We start from the raw sequence: 21671 nt of genomic DNA, 5'->3' as shown, positions 1-21671 counted from the left end.
GAAGAGCTTACCCAATGGGGTTTTCTGAAGTTTTTCTAATCCTGAAGCTTCCAATGACTATGAAAGATAAGTATTACAGTTATAAATTATAGGCGGAAAAATCTACCTTTTAAACTGTACTGAATTAAGACAATATTTTTAGTTCATAACTGTATTAAAATCATACATAAAATTGTGCAAAACAGTACAACGCCAACACATACGAAAAAGGGCTACCTCCTTTTGATCGTCTTTTCAGCGTAACAGCTTTGTAGAATTGCTGAGTTTTACAGACTAAGGCAAGGCTGTGGTTAGTTCCCAATGGAAAGAGCTTTACTAATCATTGATCCATTTACAAGAAATATCAGTAACCAACGAATTAGCCACTGCGACGCAGTACGCATGGTAACAGTCCCAACCGTCACTCTCTCGGCAGCCCTACATCCCCATTAAAAGCACAAATTATTCTCATAGAAAAATTTAAGACAAAGAAAAACCTTCAGAACAGAAATATATTTTGAATTATTATACCAAGCGAGCAGTGTATTGGAATTCAGGACTATTTTCATATTCACAAATATCCAGTGCCACCTCGCAGCTCTCTTTCACCACCCTTGCTTCGTCCTTCAAATAAGCTTCAAGAATTTCACGGCATTCTGGTGCTGCTATTGACCCAAGAGCTTCAGCACATTCATGCCTTACCATTTCACTTTCTTCGGGCAGCTCTAGTCGCTCTTTCAGTTGTTGAATAACTAAAGGACTCTGTATCTGACCAAGAACGTAAGCAATTTCGTGACGAAAAAGAGCTCCTTTGCATCGAAGTCCTATAAAAAGAAGAAGTTATCACTGAACAGCTAAAATTAGATGTTTCAACATTGAAATTATGTTCGTCATCCCTCAAAAGACGTCATCCATAGTCCTTTGGCATTGAAAAATTAAGAGAAACTCACAAATTTCATTCGGAAAATGACACAACCAAAGTGTACTAGCTCCTGATATAACCCATAATTTACCCTTCTTCAGATCTCAAGGCTCGTTTTTCTCACTGCGTTATGAATTTTACTGCTAATATTTCAAACCTAAATTCTGTACCAATTCTATTGTTTTCTTCGGTACATTATATTTAGAAGGATCATCATGCACGAGTATATAATAATAATAATACTTTGTTTATGCACGCTCATGAACAAAAAAATGACAAGCGGAGTACAAACAGAGAAAAAGGAAAAACGCAAAGAAACTACAGCAATCAAAATCATACACATTATAATACCACACTAACTAATCAGCACAGTCATAAAGGGTGTGCACCGGCAATAACTCGGATAATTTTTCGAATGATATTTGTCTAGCCTGATTTTCCAGATCTGGCAGAACTTCAGTCTGGTACGAGCTCAGGAGACAAGTGTTACGTTCGTATAACGGTAGACGCAGCAAAAATTTCAGATACTTGCAATAAACTGATCGAAGTTTCATTTTTTCTGTTGCCGTTAACCAAACCAATAGCGGTGAGATACATAGAAGATTTGGCAAAGCAATCGCTGAATAAAGTCATGATAGCACTTTTCTATTGTAACTATACTTGAGTGGTAACTAAATCGAATCGCGGTAGATACATTTTCGATAAGCAGGGTCCTAGAACTGATGATCCTAGCAGGGGCGGCCACGACGAAGTGCACGAAAAAAGTGACTTTAGTTACTTGAGGACACGAAAAAAGTGGCAAAAAGTGACTGCTCAGAAGCTGTCAGAGCATAGTCAGATGGATTACAAGGATCAAAATTACTACCGTAAGATCATCACAGGCCTATGAGAGCCCAAGAAGTTACGGGCAGAAAGGATGAAATCCTTATTTTTTTTTCTTCAACTGATTTTATTTACTTATACAAACGATACCTTCGGTAAATGTACGTTTTCGATTATGGCACTAGGAACGAAAACTGATTTATTGAATAACAAGCGTCCGCCACGACTAAGTATAAGCAATCACTAGATATTATGTCATCACTTCTTTGACTTTTTCGAAAGGCGATCAATTAGTTAAGATTTCCTCTTCAGAACAAGTACTTCAACCGATTCAGGATCCTCTACCCTTTCCCTTTCTTTGGAGCGAGCTTTTAATGCTGCTTCCAGCATACTTTGAGCAAGGCCAATGTTCAGGAAGTCCTTCTCTTCCACAGCTTTCTTCAACCGTTCCCCTGCCTCTCTCAGATGGGTATCACCTATTTCCTACTGCTTAACAATCTCTTTTTTGTTGTACAATGTCTGACTCTATGGCCGCTATTTTCTGCTTCTTCCGCGCCAACTCCTGGATTTCTTGTGCAGCATCTTCCTTCTCAGCTTTAAGCTTCTCTCTCTCTGATTCTTATTGTCTTCATTCAATAAGGAATAGTTCATAGCTGGCTCTAGCTGATCTACCCAGACAAAGCAGCTTCTTTGTGATCAGCACACACACTAGTCTGTTCTCAAGGTCGAGGAGCTCATCCGCAGCAAAAGCCTTAGCATTCAATGTCCGCTCTTCTGTACACGCTTGAAGGCTAGTCATCAGCAGAGCTGACCAAGAAAATCCTCTCTCTACGTCTGCACTTCCATGACAGAGCGACAGAGCTGCCCGGACGATCCAACCTAAAGTCTGATATTTGGTTTCATCAGATGGCGTCTTCAGTTCCAGGATCTTTTGCCTATAGCTGTCGATTCGAGTACTCTCCGTGGGTGGCGGCACAGGGTCTGACTGTAATAACAACCATTCTCCCTGGACTTGCTCGATATCCATCTCAAATGGAAGTTCTCTCACGATGTGGAAGATATCACTGCATTTCGTTCTTTGGCAATCTGGACTGGGAGGGCTTAGGCAGGCAAGGCTTCGGAAAAACTCGTTGTTCACAGGGTATTTTGTAAGCAGGTACTGTACAGCAGCTTTGATAAGCTTTCTAATTCTCAGAAAAAAAAATTCCTGTCTTTCAGAATAACGAATCCAGAATCTAAGAATCCAGGGCAGCAATCATTATACAAGAGTTTCTTAGGTAAACATCTGCAATACAAACTAAGCCTTCAAAACCACCGAGAATCCGAAGATTGACATCATCAGCCGGCACAATCTGCCCCAAAAGAACTGTGCATAACCGTCTCAGCTCAAAGTGTACCCCATGAATTAACGGCTCTTGTCGTTGAAATACACTGGTAAAAGCGGTGAAAGTTGCTGCAGAGCTTACAATAAACTCAATTTCGGCTTTCGTTATTTGCTTTTTTAGCCATTTTACAATTTCCAACTATTTGGCATTTGACATCAGGTACTCCAGACAATTTTTCTTTGGCGCGAATTCTAGCATTCGTGGGCAAGAATACGTTAGACTGGTTATAGATGGCAGCACAACCTCTCAGACACACAGTCATAGTGAGAGAGATATGCAAAAAGTTAGGTTAATTTAGGTTCACTTAGAGTGGCATGCAGGCCACTGTTCCATCAAGCGGTTCGCTGCTTCCCCTATGGTGCCATCTTGTGGGGACGTGCTTCATAAACTTACGCTGAGGAACTTTAACTCTCCGTTGGCACTGGTTGAAATCGTCAGAACGAGCTGGCCATCCCGTGAAAAAGTGGTAAACATCGATGATCATATCAGAGCACTCCTCCCCGAGTTTTTGCAGTTTTTGCGAGTTCTTTCAGGAATGCATTATGCACTGCATGAATGTTGCAGGTTCCCATATTCAATAGGCCTTTTGAATACCCTTTTCACTTTTCTGATTCTATGATGGGCCACACTTTCTTATTGACACTGGGCCATCACTTGTAAGCATCAGCAATCTCTCAAGTGAAAGTTCTGCATCTTCAATACTCTGCAGGATTTTCTGGATCTTCACTGGTTGCATGTCCCATATAATATGTCCGAAGATACTAACTAGCCACTTGTTTCCGCTCTTTTGACCAGTATCGAACTCTTATTTGGACCTCCTCTACCCCACCATTGTTCGTTGTTTCATCATATTCCAGCACAAAGTCAGAATTCTGAATGTCTTCAACTTAAATTCCTCAAAAGTATGGATAAATAGCCTCCGTCAACAAGCATGTCATTTTTTTTAGCATTTAACGACAAGCCTTCTGGTACAGCATCAGGGAACATTGTTCGGAACACCTCGGCAATATGATCACACGAAGCTGCAGCAAAAGAACTAGCAATACTCTTTAAAACCCAAACTATCTCCGCCTTGACGCTGCATCTCGCTCGCGGAGCATTTCCAGATTCTTTTATGGTACGCTATCGTCACTCTGTGAGTTTGGGTGGTTTCTGGTTGGAGCTGATGCAGCGACTCTCAACTGACGCTGGTTTAACATGACAGAAGCACTCTTTTTGTGATCTTGTGCAGCTGCATGTTGAAGAAGGGCCTGGAACCCTTTCTGGCAGTTGAGTGTCTTTTTGCAAACTTTATAATAGAACGAGCTGTCACTCTCTTTTGTGTGCCACTCTATCACTTTATTCCCAGCACCGTTTTCTCTACTGAGCCATCTCTCCAATAATTTTGTCCTACCCATTATTTTACAGTATCTTGATACAAGAATCGGTTTTAGGAAAGACTTTAAAAACCTATGAAGCTAATACAAATACAAACTGACTAAACGCGTGGAAACAAGAATTTAATCTTACATTTTGACATCCTCAGATCTGTAAACATGCATGTCTTTTGCAGGAAGTGGTCTAAAATCAAAGAAACTGGCTAACATTAAAAACATACAGAAGGAATCTTGGCCTAACTGTCAATTTGCTAAGCAACCGGGCAAGAAAGTGTGCTAAGTAAACCAAGGGCCTGAAAAGAACCATAGGCAGTTATGGTATGGTAGAACTAATTCAATCTATCATCTTATCTGCAAAAGACTAGATCTTAACACACAAACACTAACCATGTTTATCACAGCCATATACATTATGCGTCTTGAAAAAACAGTCCAAACTATCAAAAAAAGATTTACCTTTTTTATGAATTACGCCACAGTCGACAGTCAACTATAACATACTGTTTCACCAAAAAAATTAGGTCCAAAACATCGAAAAAAGTGACTTTAGTGACAAAATGACAGAAATAGTGACAAAAAGTGACAGGTTCCAAAAAAAGTGACAAAAGTGACAAAAAGTGACTGCGGCCGATCCCTGTGCTAGAGCCATACGTAACACCAAGGTACTTAAGTTGATGCACCGAAAATATTTTCGTTCCAATAATGATGACATAAGGCTCAATTCTAGATACTAGACCACGCGAGGGCGACCGCGGATAAATATCAATGAACTCTGTCTTTTGGGCATCCACTTTGATACCTAAGCAATTGTACCTACCAATCAGCTGGTCGAGGTTACCCTGGAAGCTTGCAAGGTTACTACTTATCATAAACACATCATCAGCGTAACATAATAAACTAAAATCACAAAGTCCTAGGAAGAACCCTCCATATATATGCTCTGTTACTGACGAAGTAAGAACATTTAACATCACCGGACTAAGAATTGATCCCTGTCGAAGCCCTCTAAAAAGCCTTATAGGACTAGATAATTCTTGACCCAGTTTAACCCGGATAAATGAATATCGATACCAACAAGAAAGGCAAGCTACTACATAAGCGTTAACACCATTTTCCAAATAACTAATAAAAACCTGGGCTTGTATTGCCGATTTGAGAGTAGACGATATATCGATACTATACACGAACAGGGGCTCCCCGAACTTCCTGCTTTCGAGATAATACACTTCCAAATCTTATAAGCGAACGTACAGGTCAGATTTTGACAGAAACCAAACTGATGGTAATCCAAAGGGCATTTCGACGGCAAAATAGTTCTTTCTAAAACTTTGCATAGGGTTGTAGATACTGTTATGGGACGATAACCAGAACATTCATTTGGGTTTTTACCCTTTTTGGGGATATTACTCACAACACCCGCACAAAAAGATTTCGGGACCACTGCAGAATCTATGCACATTTGATACAGGAGTGTTAGATGTTCTATTAGTAGTGTAGAACCATTAGACAGATGTTCAGACTAGATTTTGTCAAATTCAGGAGCTTTCTTCCTCTAGCTGTTGAATAGCAACCTTAAGATCAGCTTTCTTAACTACAAACGAACTTCTCTTTTGAAGCAGGGGTTCTAGTTTACTTTTCAGTTTGGACTCACTAGCACTTTCAAGACCCGGATCTTTACATCCGAAAACGGATGAATAATGTTTTGACCATTCATCTACACTAATATTCGTAGCCGATGGCTTAGGCTGCGGTTTTGATTTTCTGAAGCAATTCCAAATGCATTTTGAGATTTTCGACTAGAAAACTGTAGTCTTTTTTGTAGAACAAAACAAGTTATGTAAAATATCTGACCTAGGCTTATCTGATTCACGTCATATATGATACTATAGCTTTACGCGTCTTTTTGCGACTTTGATTGACGGACACTCATCCCAACCCGGCCGACGAGTTCCTTTTCTTACTCGACACTTTGGCACGGCAGCCGATTCTGCAACTTTCATAGCATGGATGATTTCCGAACAGTATATATCTAAAGCAGTTGGGTCTTTCGTACCATGCATCCGTAGATGGAAAGGCACTTTGATTTTGTTCAAGATGTTGTTGCAAGTTTCTACATATACTTCATAGCTTATCTTACGCCACTCAGTCTTTGTGTAGAACATACCGCCAGTGTTTCGTATCGAAGTTGGGCTAAACGGAACCCTGAAGTTTAGGCCAAGATGGTCACTCACAACATGATCAGAGTCAACTTGAACTGAACCGCTCAACTTTTAAGTTTGACAGTACATGGTCAATGTTGATCAAAGTGAAAAAATGGGTTTGTGTCAACCTCGGAGTTTTTATTATCTGAAGTTTGAACTATTTTTAACAAAATTGCTATCTCAAAATTTTTATCGGATGGGTTAGGGGAAAAAGGGCGTGGGGGGACTAGATTAAGCTTCGATCTCTTTTGACTCTTTAAAAGTATACTAGAACATTATATTTTCAATCTAATGAGCCCTCTCTGAAGTTTATACGAGTATCCCTTCTATAAGAACCATATATATCCCCAGAGTATAACTTACAACAACTGTCACTGGGCCCTGGGGGGTTGTGTCGACCTTGGAGTTTTAATATCTGATGGTTGAACTATTTTTAAGAAAATGGTTTTTATCGGATAGGTTTTTATCGGAAATTTTTATCGGATAGGTTTATCCATCCGAGACACCCAAAGGCGTGGAGGGCGGGAGGGGCTAGTTGCCCTCTGATCTTTTTTCACTCTGAGAAAATGAACATCTTTCAATTTCCATTCAAATGAACCCTCTCTGAAGTTTATACGAGCATGCCTTCCATAAGAACCACATATGCACCCAGAGCAATACTTACAACGCCTGCCTGGCCCTGGGGGGGATTGTGTCTACACAGGAGCTTTTCTTATCTGATCTTTGAACTATTTTCAACAAAATGACGTTAAGGAGTTTTTGTTATATGATCTTTGAACTATTTTTAACAAAATGGCTACCTCAAATTTTTTATCAGATGTATTTGGGGAAAAAGGGCTTGGGGGGGGGCAGTTGCCCTCTGATCACTTTTCACTCTTAAAAGGGGCACTAGAACTCTCGGTTTCCAACCGAATGAGCCCCCTTTGAAGTTTATACGACGACGCCTTCTATATGAAGTGCCTCCGGGAAAAAATAAATGGAGTGTGGGGGGAGGCTAGCTGCCCTCCAATCACTTTTGACTTAAAAAGTGAATTACAACTTTCAATTTCCAATCAAATGAGCCGTCTATGAAGTTTATACGAGCATCCCTTCCATAACAACCATATATACCCCAAGGGCATAACTTACGATGCCTTTCCCCAGGCCCTGGGGAGCTGTGTCGACACCAGAGTTTCTTGTTATCAGAACTTCGAACTATTTTTAACAAAATTTCAATCCCAAAATTTTTATCTGATGCATTTAGGGGGTGGAGGAGGGGGGGGGCTAGTTGCCCGCCGATCTCTTTTGACTATTAAAAAGTGAACAAGAACTTTCAGTTTTCAATCAATGGAGCCCTCTCCGAAGTTTATACGAGCATGCCTTCCATAAGAACTATATATGCCTCTAGAGCATTACTTATAACACCTGCCTCCGAGCCCTGGCGGGTTCCGTCGACACAGGAATTTTTCTTATCTGGCCTTTGAACTATTTTTAATGAAATGGCTATTATAAAAATTTTATCGGATGGGCTCGGGGAAAAAAGGGTGTGTGTGAGGGGGGACTAGTTGTCCTAGGATATCTTTTGACTCTTAAAAATTGAACTGGAACTTTCAATTTCCAATCAAATGAGCCCCCTCTGAAGTTTATACGAGCATCCCTTTCATAAGAACCATATACGCCCCCAGGACAACACTTACAACACCTATCCACCGGGCTCTGGGGGGCGTTTTTGTTATCCAATTTTTGTAAAATTTACAAAACACTGGCTATCTCAAAAGTTTTATCGGACGGGTTTGGGGAAAAAGAGCATGGGGGGGCGGGGGGGGGGCTAGTTTAACTCTTAGAAAGTGAACTAGAACTTTCAATTTCCAATCAAATGAGCCCTTTATGAAGTTTATACGAGCATCACTTTCATAAGAACCATACATGCCCTTAGGGCATAACTTAGAACGCCTTCCCCTGTGCCCTGGGGGGTTCTATTGACACCAGATTTTTCTTATTCGACCTTTGAACTATGTTTAATAAGATGTCGATCTCAAAATTTTCATCAGCTGGATTTTGGAAAAGAAGGCGTGGGGGGGGGGGGAGGGGGGCTAGCTGCCCTCGGATATCTTTTGATTATTAAAAAGTGAGCTCAAACTTTCAATATCCAATCAAATGAGCCCTCTCGAAAGTTTATACGAGCATCCCTTTCTTACGAACAATATATGCCCCAGGGCATAACTTAAAACGTCTGCCCCCAGGCCCTGAGGGGTTGTGACGACACCTGAGTTTTTGTTATCTAACTTTTGAGAAATTTTTAACTTAATGGCTATCTCAAAATTTTTATTGGATGCATTTGGGGAAAAAGGGGCGTGATGGGGGGGGGGAGCTAGTTAACCTCCAATCTCTTCTGACTCAAAAAACCTAACTAGAACTTTAAATTTCCAATCAAATGAGCCATCTCTGAGTTTTTTACGAGCATCTCTTCAATAAGAACCATATATTCGCCCAGGGCATAACTTACAACTCCTGCCCTCGGGCCCGGGGGGCTGTGTTGACCCCTGAGTTTTCGTTAGATGGTCATTGAACTATTAAAAAAAAAACTATCTCAAAGTTCTTACCGGATGGGTTTGAGGAAAAAAGAGCGTGGGGGGCTAGGTGCCCTCCAATCTCTTTTGACTCTTAAAAAGTGAACTACAACTTTCAATTTCCAATCAAATGATCCCTCTTTGAAGTTAATACGAGCATCCCTTCCATAAGATCCATATATACCCCCGGGGCATAACTTACAACGCCTGCCCTAGGGCCCTGGTGGGTTGTGTCGACACCAAAATTTTTGTTATATGATCTATGAACTATTTTTAACAACATAGCTATCTTAAAATTTTTATTGGATGCATTTGGGAAAAAAGGGTTTGGGGGGGGGGGGGAGCTGGTTACCCTCCAATATCTTTTGACGCTTAAAAAGTCAACTAGAAATTTAAATTTCCAATCAAATGAGCCCTCTCTGAAGTTTATACGAGCATTCCTTCCATAAGAACCATATATTCCCCCAGGGCATAACTTACAACCCTTGCCCCTGAAGACTGTGGGGGGAGTGTCCCGCTCAAACATATAATTCCCAGAACTTTCAACTACGTTGAACAAAATGGTTGTATCAAAATTTTGATAGGATGTATTTGGGGTAATGGTGTGCGGGGAAGGGGTGTCAGTTACCTTAGAATAACTTTCGATTATTAAAAAGAGAACTAGCCATTTAAATTTCCAACCAAATGATTTCTTTCTGAAGTTTCTATGACAACGTTGTCTATACAAGACCTTATATGCCCCCAGGGCATAAATTACAACCCTTGCCCTGAGGACTGTGGGGGAGTTGTCATCCTCAAAGACATAATTTCCATAACTTAAAACTACGCTTAATAGAATGGCTATCTCAAAATTTTAATTGGATGTGTTTGGGTAAAAGGTGGGCGTGATAGGGGGGTTAGTTGCCCTCAAATCACTTTCGAATATTAAAAAGGGCACTATCACTTTGAATTTCCAATCGAATGAGCCTTTTTTGAAGTTTCTACGACAGCGCCTTCTATAAAAACCGTATATGCCCCCAGGGTATAACTTAAAACCCTTGTCTTGAGGATTATGGGGAGGTGTCCTCCTCAAAAAAATATTTTCTATTTTGAAATCAACTACGCTGAACAAAATGGCTATCTCAAAATTTTGATTGGATGTGTTTGGGGGGATGATGGGCGATGGGGGGGGGGCTAGTTGCCCTCCAATCACTTTCGAATATTAAAAAGGGCACTAGCCCTTTGAATTTCCAATCGAATGAGCCTTTTTTGAAGTTTCTACGACAACACCTTCTATAAAAACCTTATATACCCCCAGGGCATAACTTAAAACCCTTGCCCTGAGGGTTGTGGGGGAGCGTCCTTCTCAAAAACACATTTTCTATCTGGAAATCAACTGCGCTGAACAAAATGGCTATATCAAAATTTTGATTGGGTGTGTTTGGTGGATGATGGGCATGGGGGGGGGGGCTAGTTGTCCTCCAATCATTTTCGATTATTAAAAAGGGCACTAGCCCTTTGAACTTCCAATCGAATGAGCCTTTTTTGAAGTTTCTACGACAACGCCTTCTATGCCCCCCAGGGCATATATGCCCCCCAGGGCATAACTTAAAACCCTTGCCCTGAGGGTTGTAGGAGTGTGACCCCCTCAAAAACATATTTTCTGTCTGAAAATCAACTACGCTGAACAAAATGGCTATCTCAAAATTTTGATTGGATGTGTTTGGGAAGATTATGGGCGTCGGGGGGGGGGGGGGCCTAGTTGCCCTCCAATCACTTTCGACTATTAAAAACGGCACTAGCACTTTGAATTTTCAATGGAATGAGCCTATTTTGAAGTTTTTACAACAACGCCTTCAATAAAAACCTTATATGGCCCCAGGGCATAACTTAAAACCCTTGCCCTGAGGGTTATGGGGGAGTGTCCTCCTCATATATATGTATATATATTTTCTATCTGGAAATCAACTACGCTGAACAAAATGGCTATCTCAAAATTTTGAGTGGATGTGTTTGGGGGAATGATGGGCGGGGGGGGGGCTAGTTGCCCTCCAATCACTTTTGACCCTTAAAAAGGGCACTAGAACTCTCAATTTCCATTCGAATGAGCCCCCTTTGAAGTTTCTACGACGACCCCTTCCATATGAAGTGCCCCTGGGGAAAAAGCCGTATGGCCTTTACTTTAGGCAACGCTATAGCGTTGCCTCTGACAAATGTGTGTGAGATCCAAATCCAAAGAAAAGTATAGGTCTTAGTGGTAGTTCTCAAAGCTTTATGACACTTTGCGCCGGAAATTACTGTTCTAGGCCATTCAAGGACAAAGGAAACATGATTTTCGTGAATTTTATATAATTGAAAACGTCTCTCTAAGATGTTGTGCGAGAGATATTTGAAAGTACCTTCTTTTTTGTTGTCCTCGTCACGCGGAAAGTGTCGCTCCAAACCTTACTTAGACCACTCATTTCATTTCTATTCAAATAAACAAAATGAAATTCCTTAATCCTGAAATTTAAAAATGTTAAACCCTTCGCGCCATAATTCTCATTTTTATGTTTCACCTACTTTAAAATAAGTGTTTAAAAAATGCAAATACAAGTGGCGTTACACTTTTCTTTAAATTATCTTCTCGTCGTTTATAAGAAGTTTTCGCCACTCCAACATTTTTTTCAAATTTAATAAAGTCTGCATGTTTTTGATTTTTCGGCACATTTTTGCAACAGTTTACAAGAAAAAGGGTTTATGTCCTAGACTACAACAATTAAACTTGACAGGAGTTTAGTTTTTTTCGTAACCGAGTCGCCCCCCCCCCCTCCTCAAATCATGTATATACTATCATATTTAAGTTTTAAATATCACAAAAAATATGCTTTTAGGAGGAAAATATGCATAATTTTCCACCACAATATTAAGAAGTTTGCCCCCCCCCAAGATTTTTCTCGATTTACACCACTAAACTTAATCATCCAAAAGAGAGCATAAAAGAAAGGATCATGAAAGGAAATAAGAAAAAAAAAAAAAAACGCTTTTTCATGCTAAATTTGAAATTTTTGCTGCTTCAAGGCATTCTGACTACCAGTTTTAGTCAATTATTAAATAAAAAAAAACTTTTTTCGACCAAAAGTAAGGAGCAACATTAAAACTTACGACGAACAGAAATTATTACGCATATGAGGGGGGTCGCCCCCTCGTCAATACCACACTCTTTACGATAAAATTAAAATTTTGTCCCAATTCTTCAAGAATGACTCCTGAATCACAGAGGCCGTTTAATTAGAATAAATGGCTCTTTTAAATGTACTAACACAACTTTAGCGTAAAGAGCGAGGTATTGACGAAGGGCCGACCCCCTCATATATGTAATAATGTCTGTTCGTTTTAAGTTTTAATGTTGCTCCTTACTTTCGGTTGAAAAAAGTTGTTTTTTTAATTTGGTTCCTGATCGTTTCGAAAATAATGCTGCAAAATCCGGCCCCCCATAAAAAATTCTTCCTTGAAAAGATCTTCCCACGTAAACTCCCCACTTCCACCAGAAAAATCCCCCCTAAAAACGTCTGTTCACTTCCCAACAACCAATACTATATGTAAACAATGAAAAAAGCTCATAACTTGCAGCCCTTCCCCCGGGAACTGTGGGGGGTCAAGTCATCTTCAAAGACATCGTTATTAGATTTTATGACTATGCTGAAAAAATTTTCTCAAAAAATTCTCAAAATTTTGAAATGGAAGAGACCAAAATTTTTGGGTCACTTAAAAGGAGCACTAGGACTTTTAACTTCCATTCAAATGAGCCTTCTCACAATATCCAAGGACCACTGGGTCGATACGATCACCCCTGGGGAAAAAAACAAGAAAAAACAAAAACACAAATCCGTGTTCCTTCTTCTGGCAAAAAAAAAAAAAAAAAAAAAAAAAAAAAAAAAAAAAAAAAAAAAATGCAAGATGCCCCATTTGTGTACATAGGAGCTTGAAACCTCTACAGTATGGTTTTCTGGTACGCTGAATCTGATGGAGTGATTTTCATTAAGAGCACTTGAAATTTTGGGGGGGCTTTCCCTTTTTTAAAAATTGGGCAAATTTTCTCAGGCTCATCACTTTTAATGGGTACCATTAAATTTGATGAATTACATATATTGAATCAAAATCAAAATTTGATTCCTTTAATTTATCTATTGTTACTAAAACTTTTTTTCTAAGAGTTTTGGTTATTATTGAGCCACATCGCTCCTTACTTACAGTTTGTAACTACGAACTGTTTGATAAGTCAGAAAGTGACGATCCTTAATGCTAGTTCATAAAAGTTTGGTGGCTTCACAGAATACCACTCATTTTCCTATTTAAGATTATTTGCTTTTTAGCAAGGATATTTGAAGAGACGAGAAGAAATGGACATTTCAGTGACAAATTCCAAAATTGTAAAGTACTTTGCTCCAGAAAATGTAGATCAGTTTGGAATACAGTTCATTCTGACCGTTTAATCACTTAATTTAATGGTAAAGCAAAAAAAGTATCGCTTCCATAAAACTTAGACTTTCAAGGCACAATATTAATGATAGTCATTTGCTGCCCTAAAATAGTTGTCTAAGATTGAAATGTAAAAAATAATACACTCTAAGTGGCATGCATTTCTACGGTTTCCACCACCATGCACCAGAAAATACTTCTTTTAAACCCTCTTCTCGCCTGAAATGGATATTTCTATTGCTTCAAGCCTTTTTTTTAAGTTTATTTTCGTCGATTCTCTCAAGAAAAGGGGAAAAGGAAAAGGATGGTGGGAAAAGCCCCCCTCCCTTCACTGACACTCCTGAATTCACATCTTCTTTCCTTTCCAACTCTTTTTAGATCTCTTTTCTGTATTCTCTCTGCTGTTCTTCTTTACTTTTAATGGTGTTGTATAATTTATTTTCTCTTTGCTTCGTCGACTCATACATGCTACAGCTAAGCTTATAAGTCATAGCGTTTACAATAATTTTTTTTTACCTCATTTGTTATTTGTCTATAAGTAAATATTCGTTGATTGATTCATGATCAATACATTTCTTGCTCTCATGACTCCATTAGAGGTAGACTGATGACCCACCCCTCTCCCCCCAAGAGAGATCCTGGGCATACTAATGTTCAGGGATGTAACTAGTTCTTTCCCTTTTTAACTGGGGGGAGAGGATAGGACGACAAAAATGTCCTGACCAAAATAAAAGGCTTGGAGTGGAGCAGCTTGAATTTGAATTGGTAACCCTATATTTTAATTCTGAAGCTGGGTTCCCATGACTTCAAAGGTGTTGGATGTGAACTTAATTCCTAAGAAGATACAGATAATAGACTAGATAATTCAGTTTTGAAGTAATAAAAATTAATAGTTGGTATATAGGTGATCTTGTGGGATCCCTTACCCTCCTACTGTCGCGATGGCCCGGCAGAATCAGAGGGATTTTGGCGTTTTATTCCCGTTCTTTTGCTTCTCTGTGATGTTTAGAATTCTAACATTTTGAAAAAAAATGCTATCTCTTTGATCTGAGGATTAAAATTCAGTGAAGCAGTTTGAGTATCGATCAAATGGAAAACCTACTATTGGGCAAGATTATACGAAAAACAACTGAGAAACTGCTAAAAATGGATAACAACAAGTGAAAGCTGCATAATGCTGCAACAAAAACGTAGCAAGACTGGTCCAAGTAGGTCATTATTGTATACATCCCCCTCCCCTCAGGGCCGCTTAGGCGGGTTTTCCCTAATCTTACTCTAAGCCCTCCTCCAAACAACATTTCTTTGGTAACCCTCCCCCTCCTCCCCCCGAACAAAAATCCTAGGCAAAGCCCTCCCCCCCCTCCTCCCTGATGTTCAAATAATCGTCTTAATCACTCAAATGAAAATATGGAAGAAGGAAGAATTCAAGAAAAAAGACATTAAATAAAATAAAGTTTTTTTTAACTGAAAGTAAAGAGCAACATCAAAATCTAAAACGAACAGAAATTATAACGTATATTAAAGGGGTTCCCCCTCCTCAAGACCTCACTCTTAACGCAAAAGTTTTTTTTTATAGAATTAAAAAAATCTTATTATTTTAATTAAGTGGCCTTTGTGTTTCAGGAGCCGTTCTTAAAGAATTGGGCCAAAAGGTCAAACTTTATCGTAAAGAGCTAAGTCTTGAGGAGGGGTCAGCTCCTTTCATATACGTAATAATTTCTGTTAGTCTTAGTTTTTGATGTTTCTCATTATTTTCAGTTGAAAAAAACTTATTTTTATATTTAATTTCGTAACATTTTTAAATATTACAAGAAAATCCGGCTCACTCTCTTTGAAAATTTTATCAGAAGCTAAAAATTCATCCATGAAAAGTTCTTTATACTTAACTACCCCCCTCTCCCCTTCAGGGACTTGTCTCCTAGGTAATTCCATTCTAGTTGGAAATTCCTCCCGGAAAAGTCCTTGCGGATGATTCCAGGTGAAATTTTTTTCTGAACGATCTTTCACTTGAAAAAGAATTTAATTTCTGATTATCTTTAAAATCGTACCGGAAATCCTCTCATCCATGGAAAATTTTTCCAGAAAATAGCCGCACCCCCAACCCTAGTAGAAAGTTGCTACCACGGAAAGTTCCCAATGGAAAATTTATCCCGTGGAAAACTCTCCTATGGAGAATTTCTTCCGTGGAAAATTACCCCCCCCGTACGGAGAGGCACTCTAGACAATTCTAACCCGGTAAAAATTTCCCCCGGACGATTCTCCTTAACATCTCCACGGATAAAATTGAGTAGGCAACGATAAAGTAAGACAAATAAAAATTATTTTGTATAGGAATTCTTGCAAATTACCCACATCTAAAATTTCCACAGGAAAGTCCACCTCCCCCCCCCTGGAAATTTCCCTCTCCACGGAACATTCCCCCCGTGGAGTCTTAATAGCAGAAAATTCACCCCCCCCGGAAAGTGTCTGTATACTTCCTAATAACAAATTCTATATGTAAATAACGGGCAAAATTCATAACTTACAGACCTTTCCCCAGGGTCTGTGGGGGAGGGGTCATGTTATCCCCAATGGCATAGTTTATTACCATTTGAAGCTAAACATATTACCATTTTGACTCTAACACGTGATCGTATTGCTCATTTATCTAATACCTAATACCGGTCTTGAACTTAAAAAGAAGTATACTATGGTTGCGAGGGTTGATTGCCAAAAGGCAGTCAGATTTTCCTTTGCCTTCTTTTGGTTAACTTAGCGTTAACCAATGATTCGAGGGCGGAGCAAAGCTAGGATGTGACGCAAACTGTCTAAAGAATGTACAAATTTTGTCGGACGTTCTGACTATGACTGAAATAGACAAGGGAAGGTGGTTAAATTTTTAAACAGAGAAGAGCGCCTGTCACTTACCATCTCCTAAAGCTAAAATACTTTGGTCATCTCCTTTGTTCCTTAGTGCAAACATAGCTCTATATCTTTCAAAAAGAGGGAGTTCTTCGTTTAAAAGGGTGGCTCGGAGTTCCTCAGGACTTCTATCAGGACATGGAGGGGCTGGATCTACAGACGAATAAGGGTTATTTGATACTTTTTCTTCATTCTTGCTCTTAAGCCATTTTATTCTTTCTACAGAAAGTTGACACGTTTCTGCGACTTCAACTATGGGGTCGTTAACATAGGATTCAAGAACTGGCAAGGCTGCTTCATCTCCTATTGCCCCCAAAGCTTCTCCTAAAAGAACATATTTCAAAATTAACATTGAAAACACCAAAGAAAATATATGACAGGAGTCCTCATGCTGCAGTGTTGAGCAGAAATCTCGTTATCTGACTTGTATCTTCCATACAAAATAAAAACTTGAACTTCTAAATGCGAGATCTTTCTTCACCTTCCATTAATACTACAGTGTTAACAAACACTCAATTTTGATATGTTTCCCCGTCCTCGTCTTATTACAGTAATTTACAAGAAAGCGAACTTTTTCTTGAAACAAGTTATAGAGCAGTTTCATTTCGAAGAGCAAAAGAAAACGATTTTAAGAAAATATTGGCAAATACTCAGCGTATCACTATAACTAAATAGATTTATCAAAATAATTACAAAACTAAATACATTTTTTAAGTAAAATAGCAATGTTAAAACTTAAAAAGAACAAGAATAACTCTAAGCGGAAAGGGGGGGGCAACCCACCTGTTATTACCAACAGGATTTTTGTTGTATTACAGTAAGTTTTTTCCGTAAACCAAAAGAAACAATTGAAATTCACAATGGGGGTGAGCAGAGTAGGCGGAAAACACTCTCCCTCATGTTCGGATTAATTTTGCTCTTTTGTAATTTTAACGTACCTCTTTACTAGTATTTGAAAAAAAAAAATCCGTTTTAAATTTAAGTGGTAATGATTTTATTTTTGCTTTTCACATTAAGATTGTCTTTTGCTTCTCCGATAACTAACCTTATTCATGAAGACCAACAATTCCCTTTCAACAAAACATTGTCATTTCTGCTTTACCAGAACAAAAGATAATCACAACTGGTTTTTATTTTAATGTGCTAAAAAAAAAAAAATCACAACCAAAAAATAAAATTCCAATAAAAAAAAAACACAAACTCACACCTCATATTTTATACTCATGGCCAACAAAAAAAGTTTACTTAATCAGGCAGGCATTATATGGGCAGGCTGGCAAATCATTTTTACTAGCCTAGATCTAGATCTCAATAAAATCGCCCGAATTCCACAAAACAATATAAAAAAGCCAACAATAACTGATTCGTTTATAGCAGACTACAAACTAATCTGATTTTATATGTTTCATACAAAAAAGGCTGTGATATCAGATAATTATTATAATATAACGGCCCATAAATTTCTTTCAAACCTGAGATGGAGCTGTAGGCCCTCCAGTCAAGGGCTTTCCATAATTTCAACCCTGATCATGGATTTTTTAAACTCATTTTTTTTTATTCAGGATATATTTCGAAATACTCAATAATTACTTTTTCTGACTATAAAATATTTAGGGATTTGAAATACACGAAACAAATTCTTTAGTGAAGGCTGTGGCTTGCTTCTTTACTAGGTCATAATTACTGATGCGGCCATGAGAAACAAAATACATTTCAATTAGATCTTTCCACAGGTGTCCCAAACATAAATGTAGGGGGGGGGGCAGCAGAATTTAGAGAACAGCTGATCATTTTCACTAACCTATACCCATAACTCGATAACACTGGCGAAATTCAGCCAAACAATATAAATAATTGGTTAAAATTATGGCACTTCATGCCGCAATTAGGTATGTCAACAAACGGGATGGTTCTTGTAGATCACAGTTAAATCCTCCCCTGAATAGGTATTGAAAACCGTTTTTTTCCAGTTCCTTGGCTTCACAGGCGTGGGATAGAAATTAGCCTTAGTTCCACATTAAAACACTGCTTCTGGCAATATGCCAAAAAGACCAATCGATTTATATTCATACCATATAAACTCCTTGTCATGATCTATCTGGAGGTGTTCTAATCGATAGCCCAAATAGTTTCCATTAACTTTGGGTATAGCCCCAAAAATAGTCATTTGTTGCAACAAATAGTAATTTGCTCTAGTACCGTGATAAAACTAAATGGACAAAATTAATCCTTCCGATGAATTCTCTTATGTTTACCCAAAATTAAGTGAGTCTTGACGTAGTGACCAATCCAATTTACCAATGCAAGAGCAAAGAAGCCCATAAACCAGGAGTGTATTAGAATCTGTGACCATTCAGAAAACAGTTTCGACTAGAGCAATTCAGAAGGTGCTAAATGATTTGTTTCCCACATCCATATTTATGCTGTTCCCATAAAAAAAGGACACTGTATCGAAGAATTTCCTTTCTTTTCCACTATCACCTTGATTCTCAAGATACATAGAATTTTGGCTTGTGCAAAATGTGTTGTCTTCCTTCCTCTCTTGCTGAAACTAGATTTAAAAAAGCAAGTGTTTTCTAATCAAAGTAGCTAGCAACATTGAAAATCCAAACAAATAGCAATAATCCTGTATTTCAGGGGGGTTATCGCCCCTCCTCCCCCACTCTTTAAGCTAAAATTTAACTAGTAATTAACTTATAGAACTTGAGAATACAAAAAATATAGCTAGTTGACAATTTCAGGCGTTTTGTTTACCGCGAGCCTTTCAAAACACTTAAGTTTAAAGTTCAGTTTTTTAAAGCAATTCAAATAAATAAAACATTTTTATTATCAATGCGTTGTGAAAAAAAATGTATGAACTTTTAATCTCATTAATCTTCTATTTGAACATTTATTCTTGAAGCATCGGAGGAGGAGGGGGTCAAAGCTCAGTTTAAAGAGCCAAAGCTTAGCGTAATAAGCGGATGACTAGTTTTGAGTTTTAATGTCAATCTATAGGAAAACTTTTTATCATTCAATTTCAGTTTGTTTTTAATACCATATTCAACGCATCATTTATATGAGGGGAGCTCCTGCCCAGAACATTCTTGGCCTTTTAGCTGATGTGTAGCTTTTTTCCCTACGACAATGCTGTAAACTAAAATTCGCCCCTGAAGATTTTTTAGGCAGGGGGAAGGGAATTCTGAAATAATAATGGTTTGTGGTTATATTTTTAGGGGTTGAACAGATTACATAAAACTAGTCTATAATCCATTGCAATATTTTGCTATATTTTATAGTTGTAGGTATGATAGTAGCACATCCCAAAATTTCGACAGTTTAGAAATCAACAGTTGAGCTAGCCCTTCAGGGCATATGTAGTTAAATCCAACCATAACTGTTACAAATATCCCACAAATTACAAACTTACCAGCTTCATGTCGAACCATTGCTTCTTGACGGACATCTTTCAAAACTGCTTCAAGATATGGAACCGCTCTGCTGTCTTGCATCTGACCAAGGCAGTAAGCCAGTTCATGTTTCAGTAAAGCTGACTCATCTTTGAAACAATTGGCAATTTCCTTGACTGCAGTTAAGCCTCCAATGTTTTTAAGAGTAAAAAGCGCTCTAAACCTTTCCTTCAAAGGCCGTTCCTGGTTATTCAAAACCGATCCAATATCAGCCACTTGCTGGTTTGAAAACTGTGTTTGGTTCCCCATAATTCTAAAATTCAAATTTTTGGCAATTATTAGATTTCCTTTGGGGGAAGAATGTGATAAATTCTTTCCTAAGGGACGGGTTTCGAAAAAAAAAAAAAAACTAAGACCCACCAATTCGTTGGACTCGTAAGAGCATAAAATAAGCATTACAGGGAGACTTTGATTTGACATTCAGCTTGAGCATATTAAATTCCATCTATTGGATAATTCTTCTCAATTCCTTTAAAATAAAGAGTTTCAGACTAAGATGCTTATTTCAAATAGATGATGAAACAGATATTAAAAAACTCCAATATTTGCACTTTTCACATTAAATTTCTTAGAATATCCTGTTTTTCAAATTACTGCACTTCTATTCGAATTACTACATCCCAGGTATTTCTCCAGAACCTCCTAAGTAACCTACAGAGGTACGGCAATGATCATGTGAATCCAGCTAATCTTCTCAGTCACATGGACGACGAAATACGCACTGAAAGAGTGGCGTTCTGACATCATATTCCTCTTTGGTAACGAAATGGTTATCTCCAAATCTGCTATAATTATCGCGGCATCACACTTCTCTTTGTTTCCAGCAAACTTTTTGTCATGGCACTATGGACAGATGCTCTTCCTTTCTATGTAGAAATAGATGAGCTCAGCAAGCCAGGTTCTCTCCCTGCAGGTCAACTATGGAGCAAATCTTCACATTGCGCCAGTTGCTGGAGAAGATGCAAGAGTCTCACCAAAAAGCGTACATCGCATTTGTGGACTACGAAGCAGCTTTCGATTCTGTAGATCACTGTTGACTCTGGCTGATACTGATACTATTGACTCTGGCTGATCACATACCTATCCCAAACGTATTGCTCACTCTTTGAAATCCTTTATGATGGTATGGAGAACTGCGTGCAAGTCAATGAAAGACACAGCCCCACATTCCCAGCAAAGACAGGCTTCTGTCAAGATTACGCCTCTCTCGAGCTGTTCAACTGCGTGATGGACGACGCCATCACTTGCAAAACAAACCGCATTCGATTTGGTTTTGGAGACCAGGCTCTCTCTGATGCTGAATTCACTGATGATGATGCCCTTGTCATGGAAACCATCAAGAAAGTCACTGTAGCTCATTAAGTACTTTCAGAAGAGGGCTCGAAAATTGGTCTGTGGATCAACTGGCAGAAAACCAAAGTTGTGCCCGTCGAGCCTCCCATATCCCTCTTTACTCTAAAGGATGTCAGCATTGGGAGCAACCTAATAGGCCTGGTTGAAGACTTCACTACCTGGGATCCACTCTGTCAAGGGATAGTTCGATCACAAAAGAGCTTACATCTAGAATAGACAAAATGTCACCAGTTGTTGATAGGCTAACCAGCACCAGGCGGAAGATAAACATAAACGTATTTACAACGCGTCAGT

At 38.7% G+C, this 21671-nt stretch overlaps 1 protein-coding gene across 1 annotated transcript; it reads right to left on the bottom strand.

Moving 5' to 3' along the window:
* Positions 1 to 476: 476 nt before the first annotated feature.
* Positions 477 to 20282, bottom strand: nero (deoxyhypusine hydroxylase nero). The gene is made up of 3 exons (XM_089099669.1): positions 19985 to 20282; positions 16582 to 16899; positions 477 to 803 (listed from the first exon to the last, which is right to left on the bottom strand). The coding sequence occupies exons 1-3, from the start codon at positions 20271 to 20273 to the stop codon at positions 505 to 507; spliced, it is 906 nt and encodes a 301-aa protein (XP_088955795.1). The 5' UTR covers positions 20274 to 20282; the 3' UTR covers positions 477 to 504.
* Positions 20283 to 21671: the final 1389 nt, after the last annotated feature.

The sequence above is a fragment of the Artemia sp. Qi Xiang Cuo genome, chromosome 14, assembly GCF_049724085.1.
Source record: "Artemia sp. Qi Xiang Cuo chromosome 14, ASM4972408v1, whole genome shotgun sequence".
Lineage (NCBI taxonomy): Eukaryota > Metazoa > Arthropoda > Branchiopoda > Anostraca > Artemiidae > Artemia > Artemia sp. Qi Xiang Cuo.
The sequence above is the reverse complement of the archived record's forward strand: the minus strand, read 5'-3'. Positions and strand labels throughout refer to the sequence as shown.

Coding starts and splice junctions, on each gene's coding strand:
- nero (XM_089099669.1), bottom strand. CDS start 20,273: ATGGGGAACCAAACACAGTTTTCAAACCAGCAAGTGGCTGATATTGGA. Junction 16,900..19,984: donor AATGGTTCGACATGAAGCTG/GTAAGTTTGTAA, acceptor ATGTTCTTTTAG/GAGAAGCTTTGGGGGCAATA. Junction 804..16,581: donor TATTTTAGCTTTAGGAGATG/GTAAGTGACAGG, acceptor TTCTTTTTATAG/GACTTCGATGCAAAGGAGCT.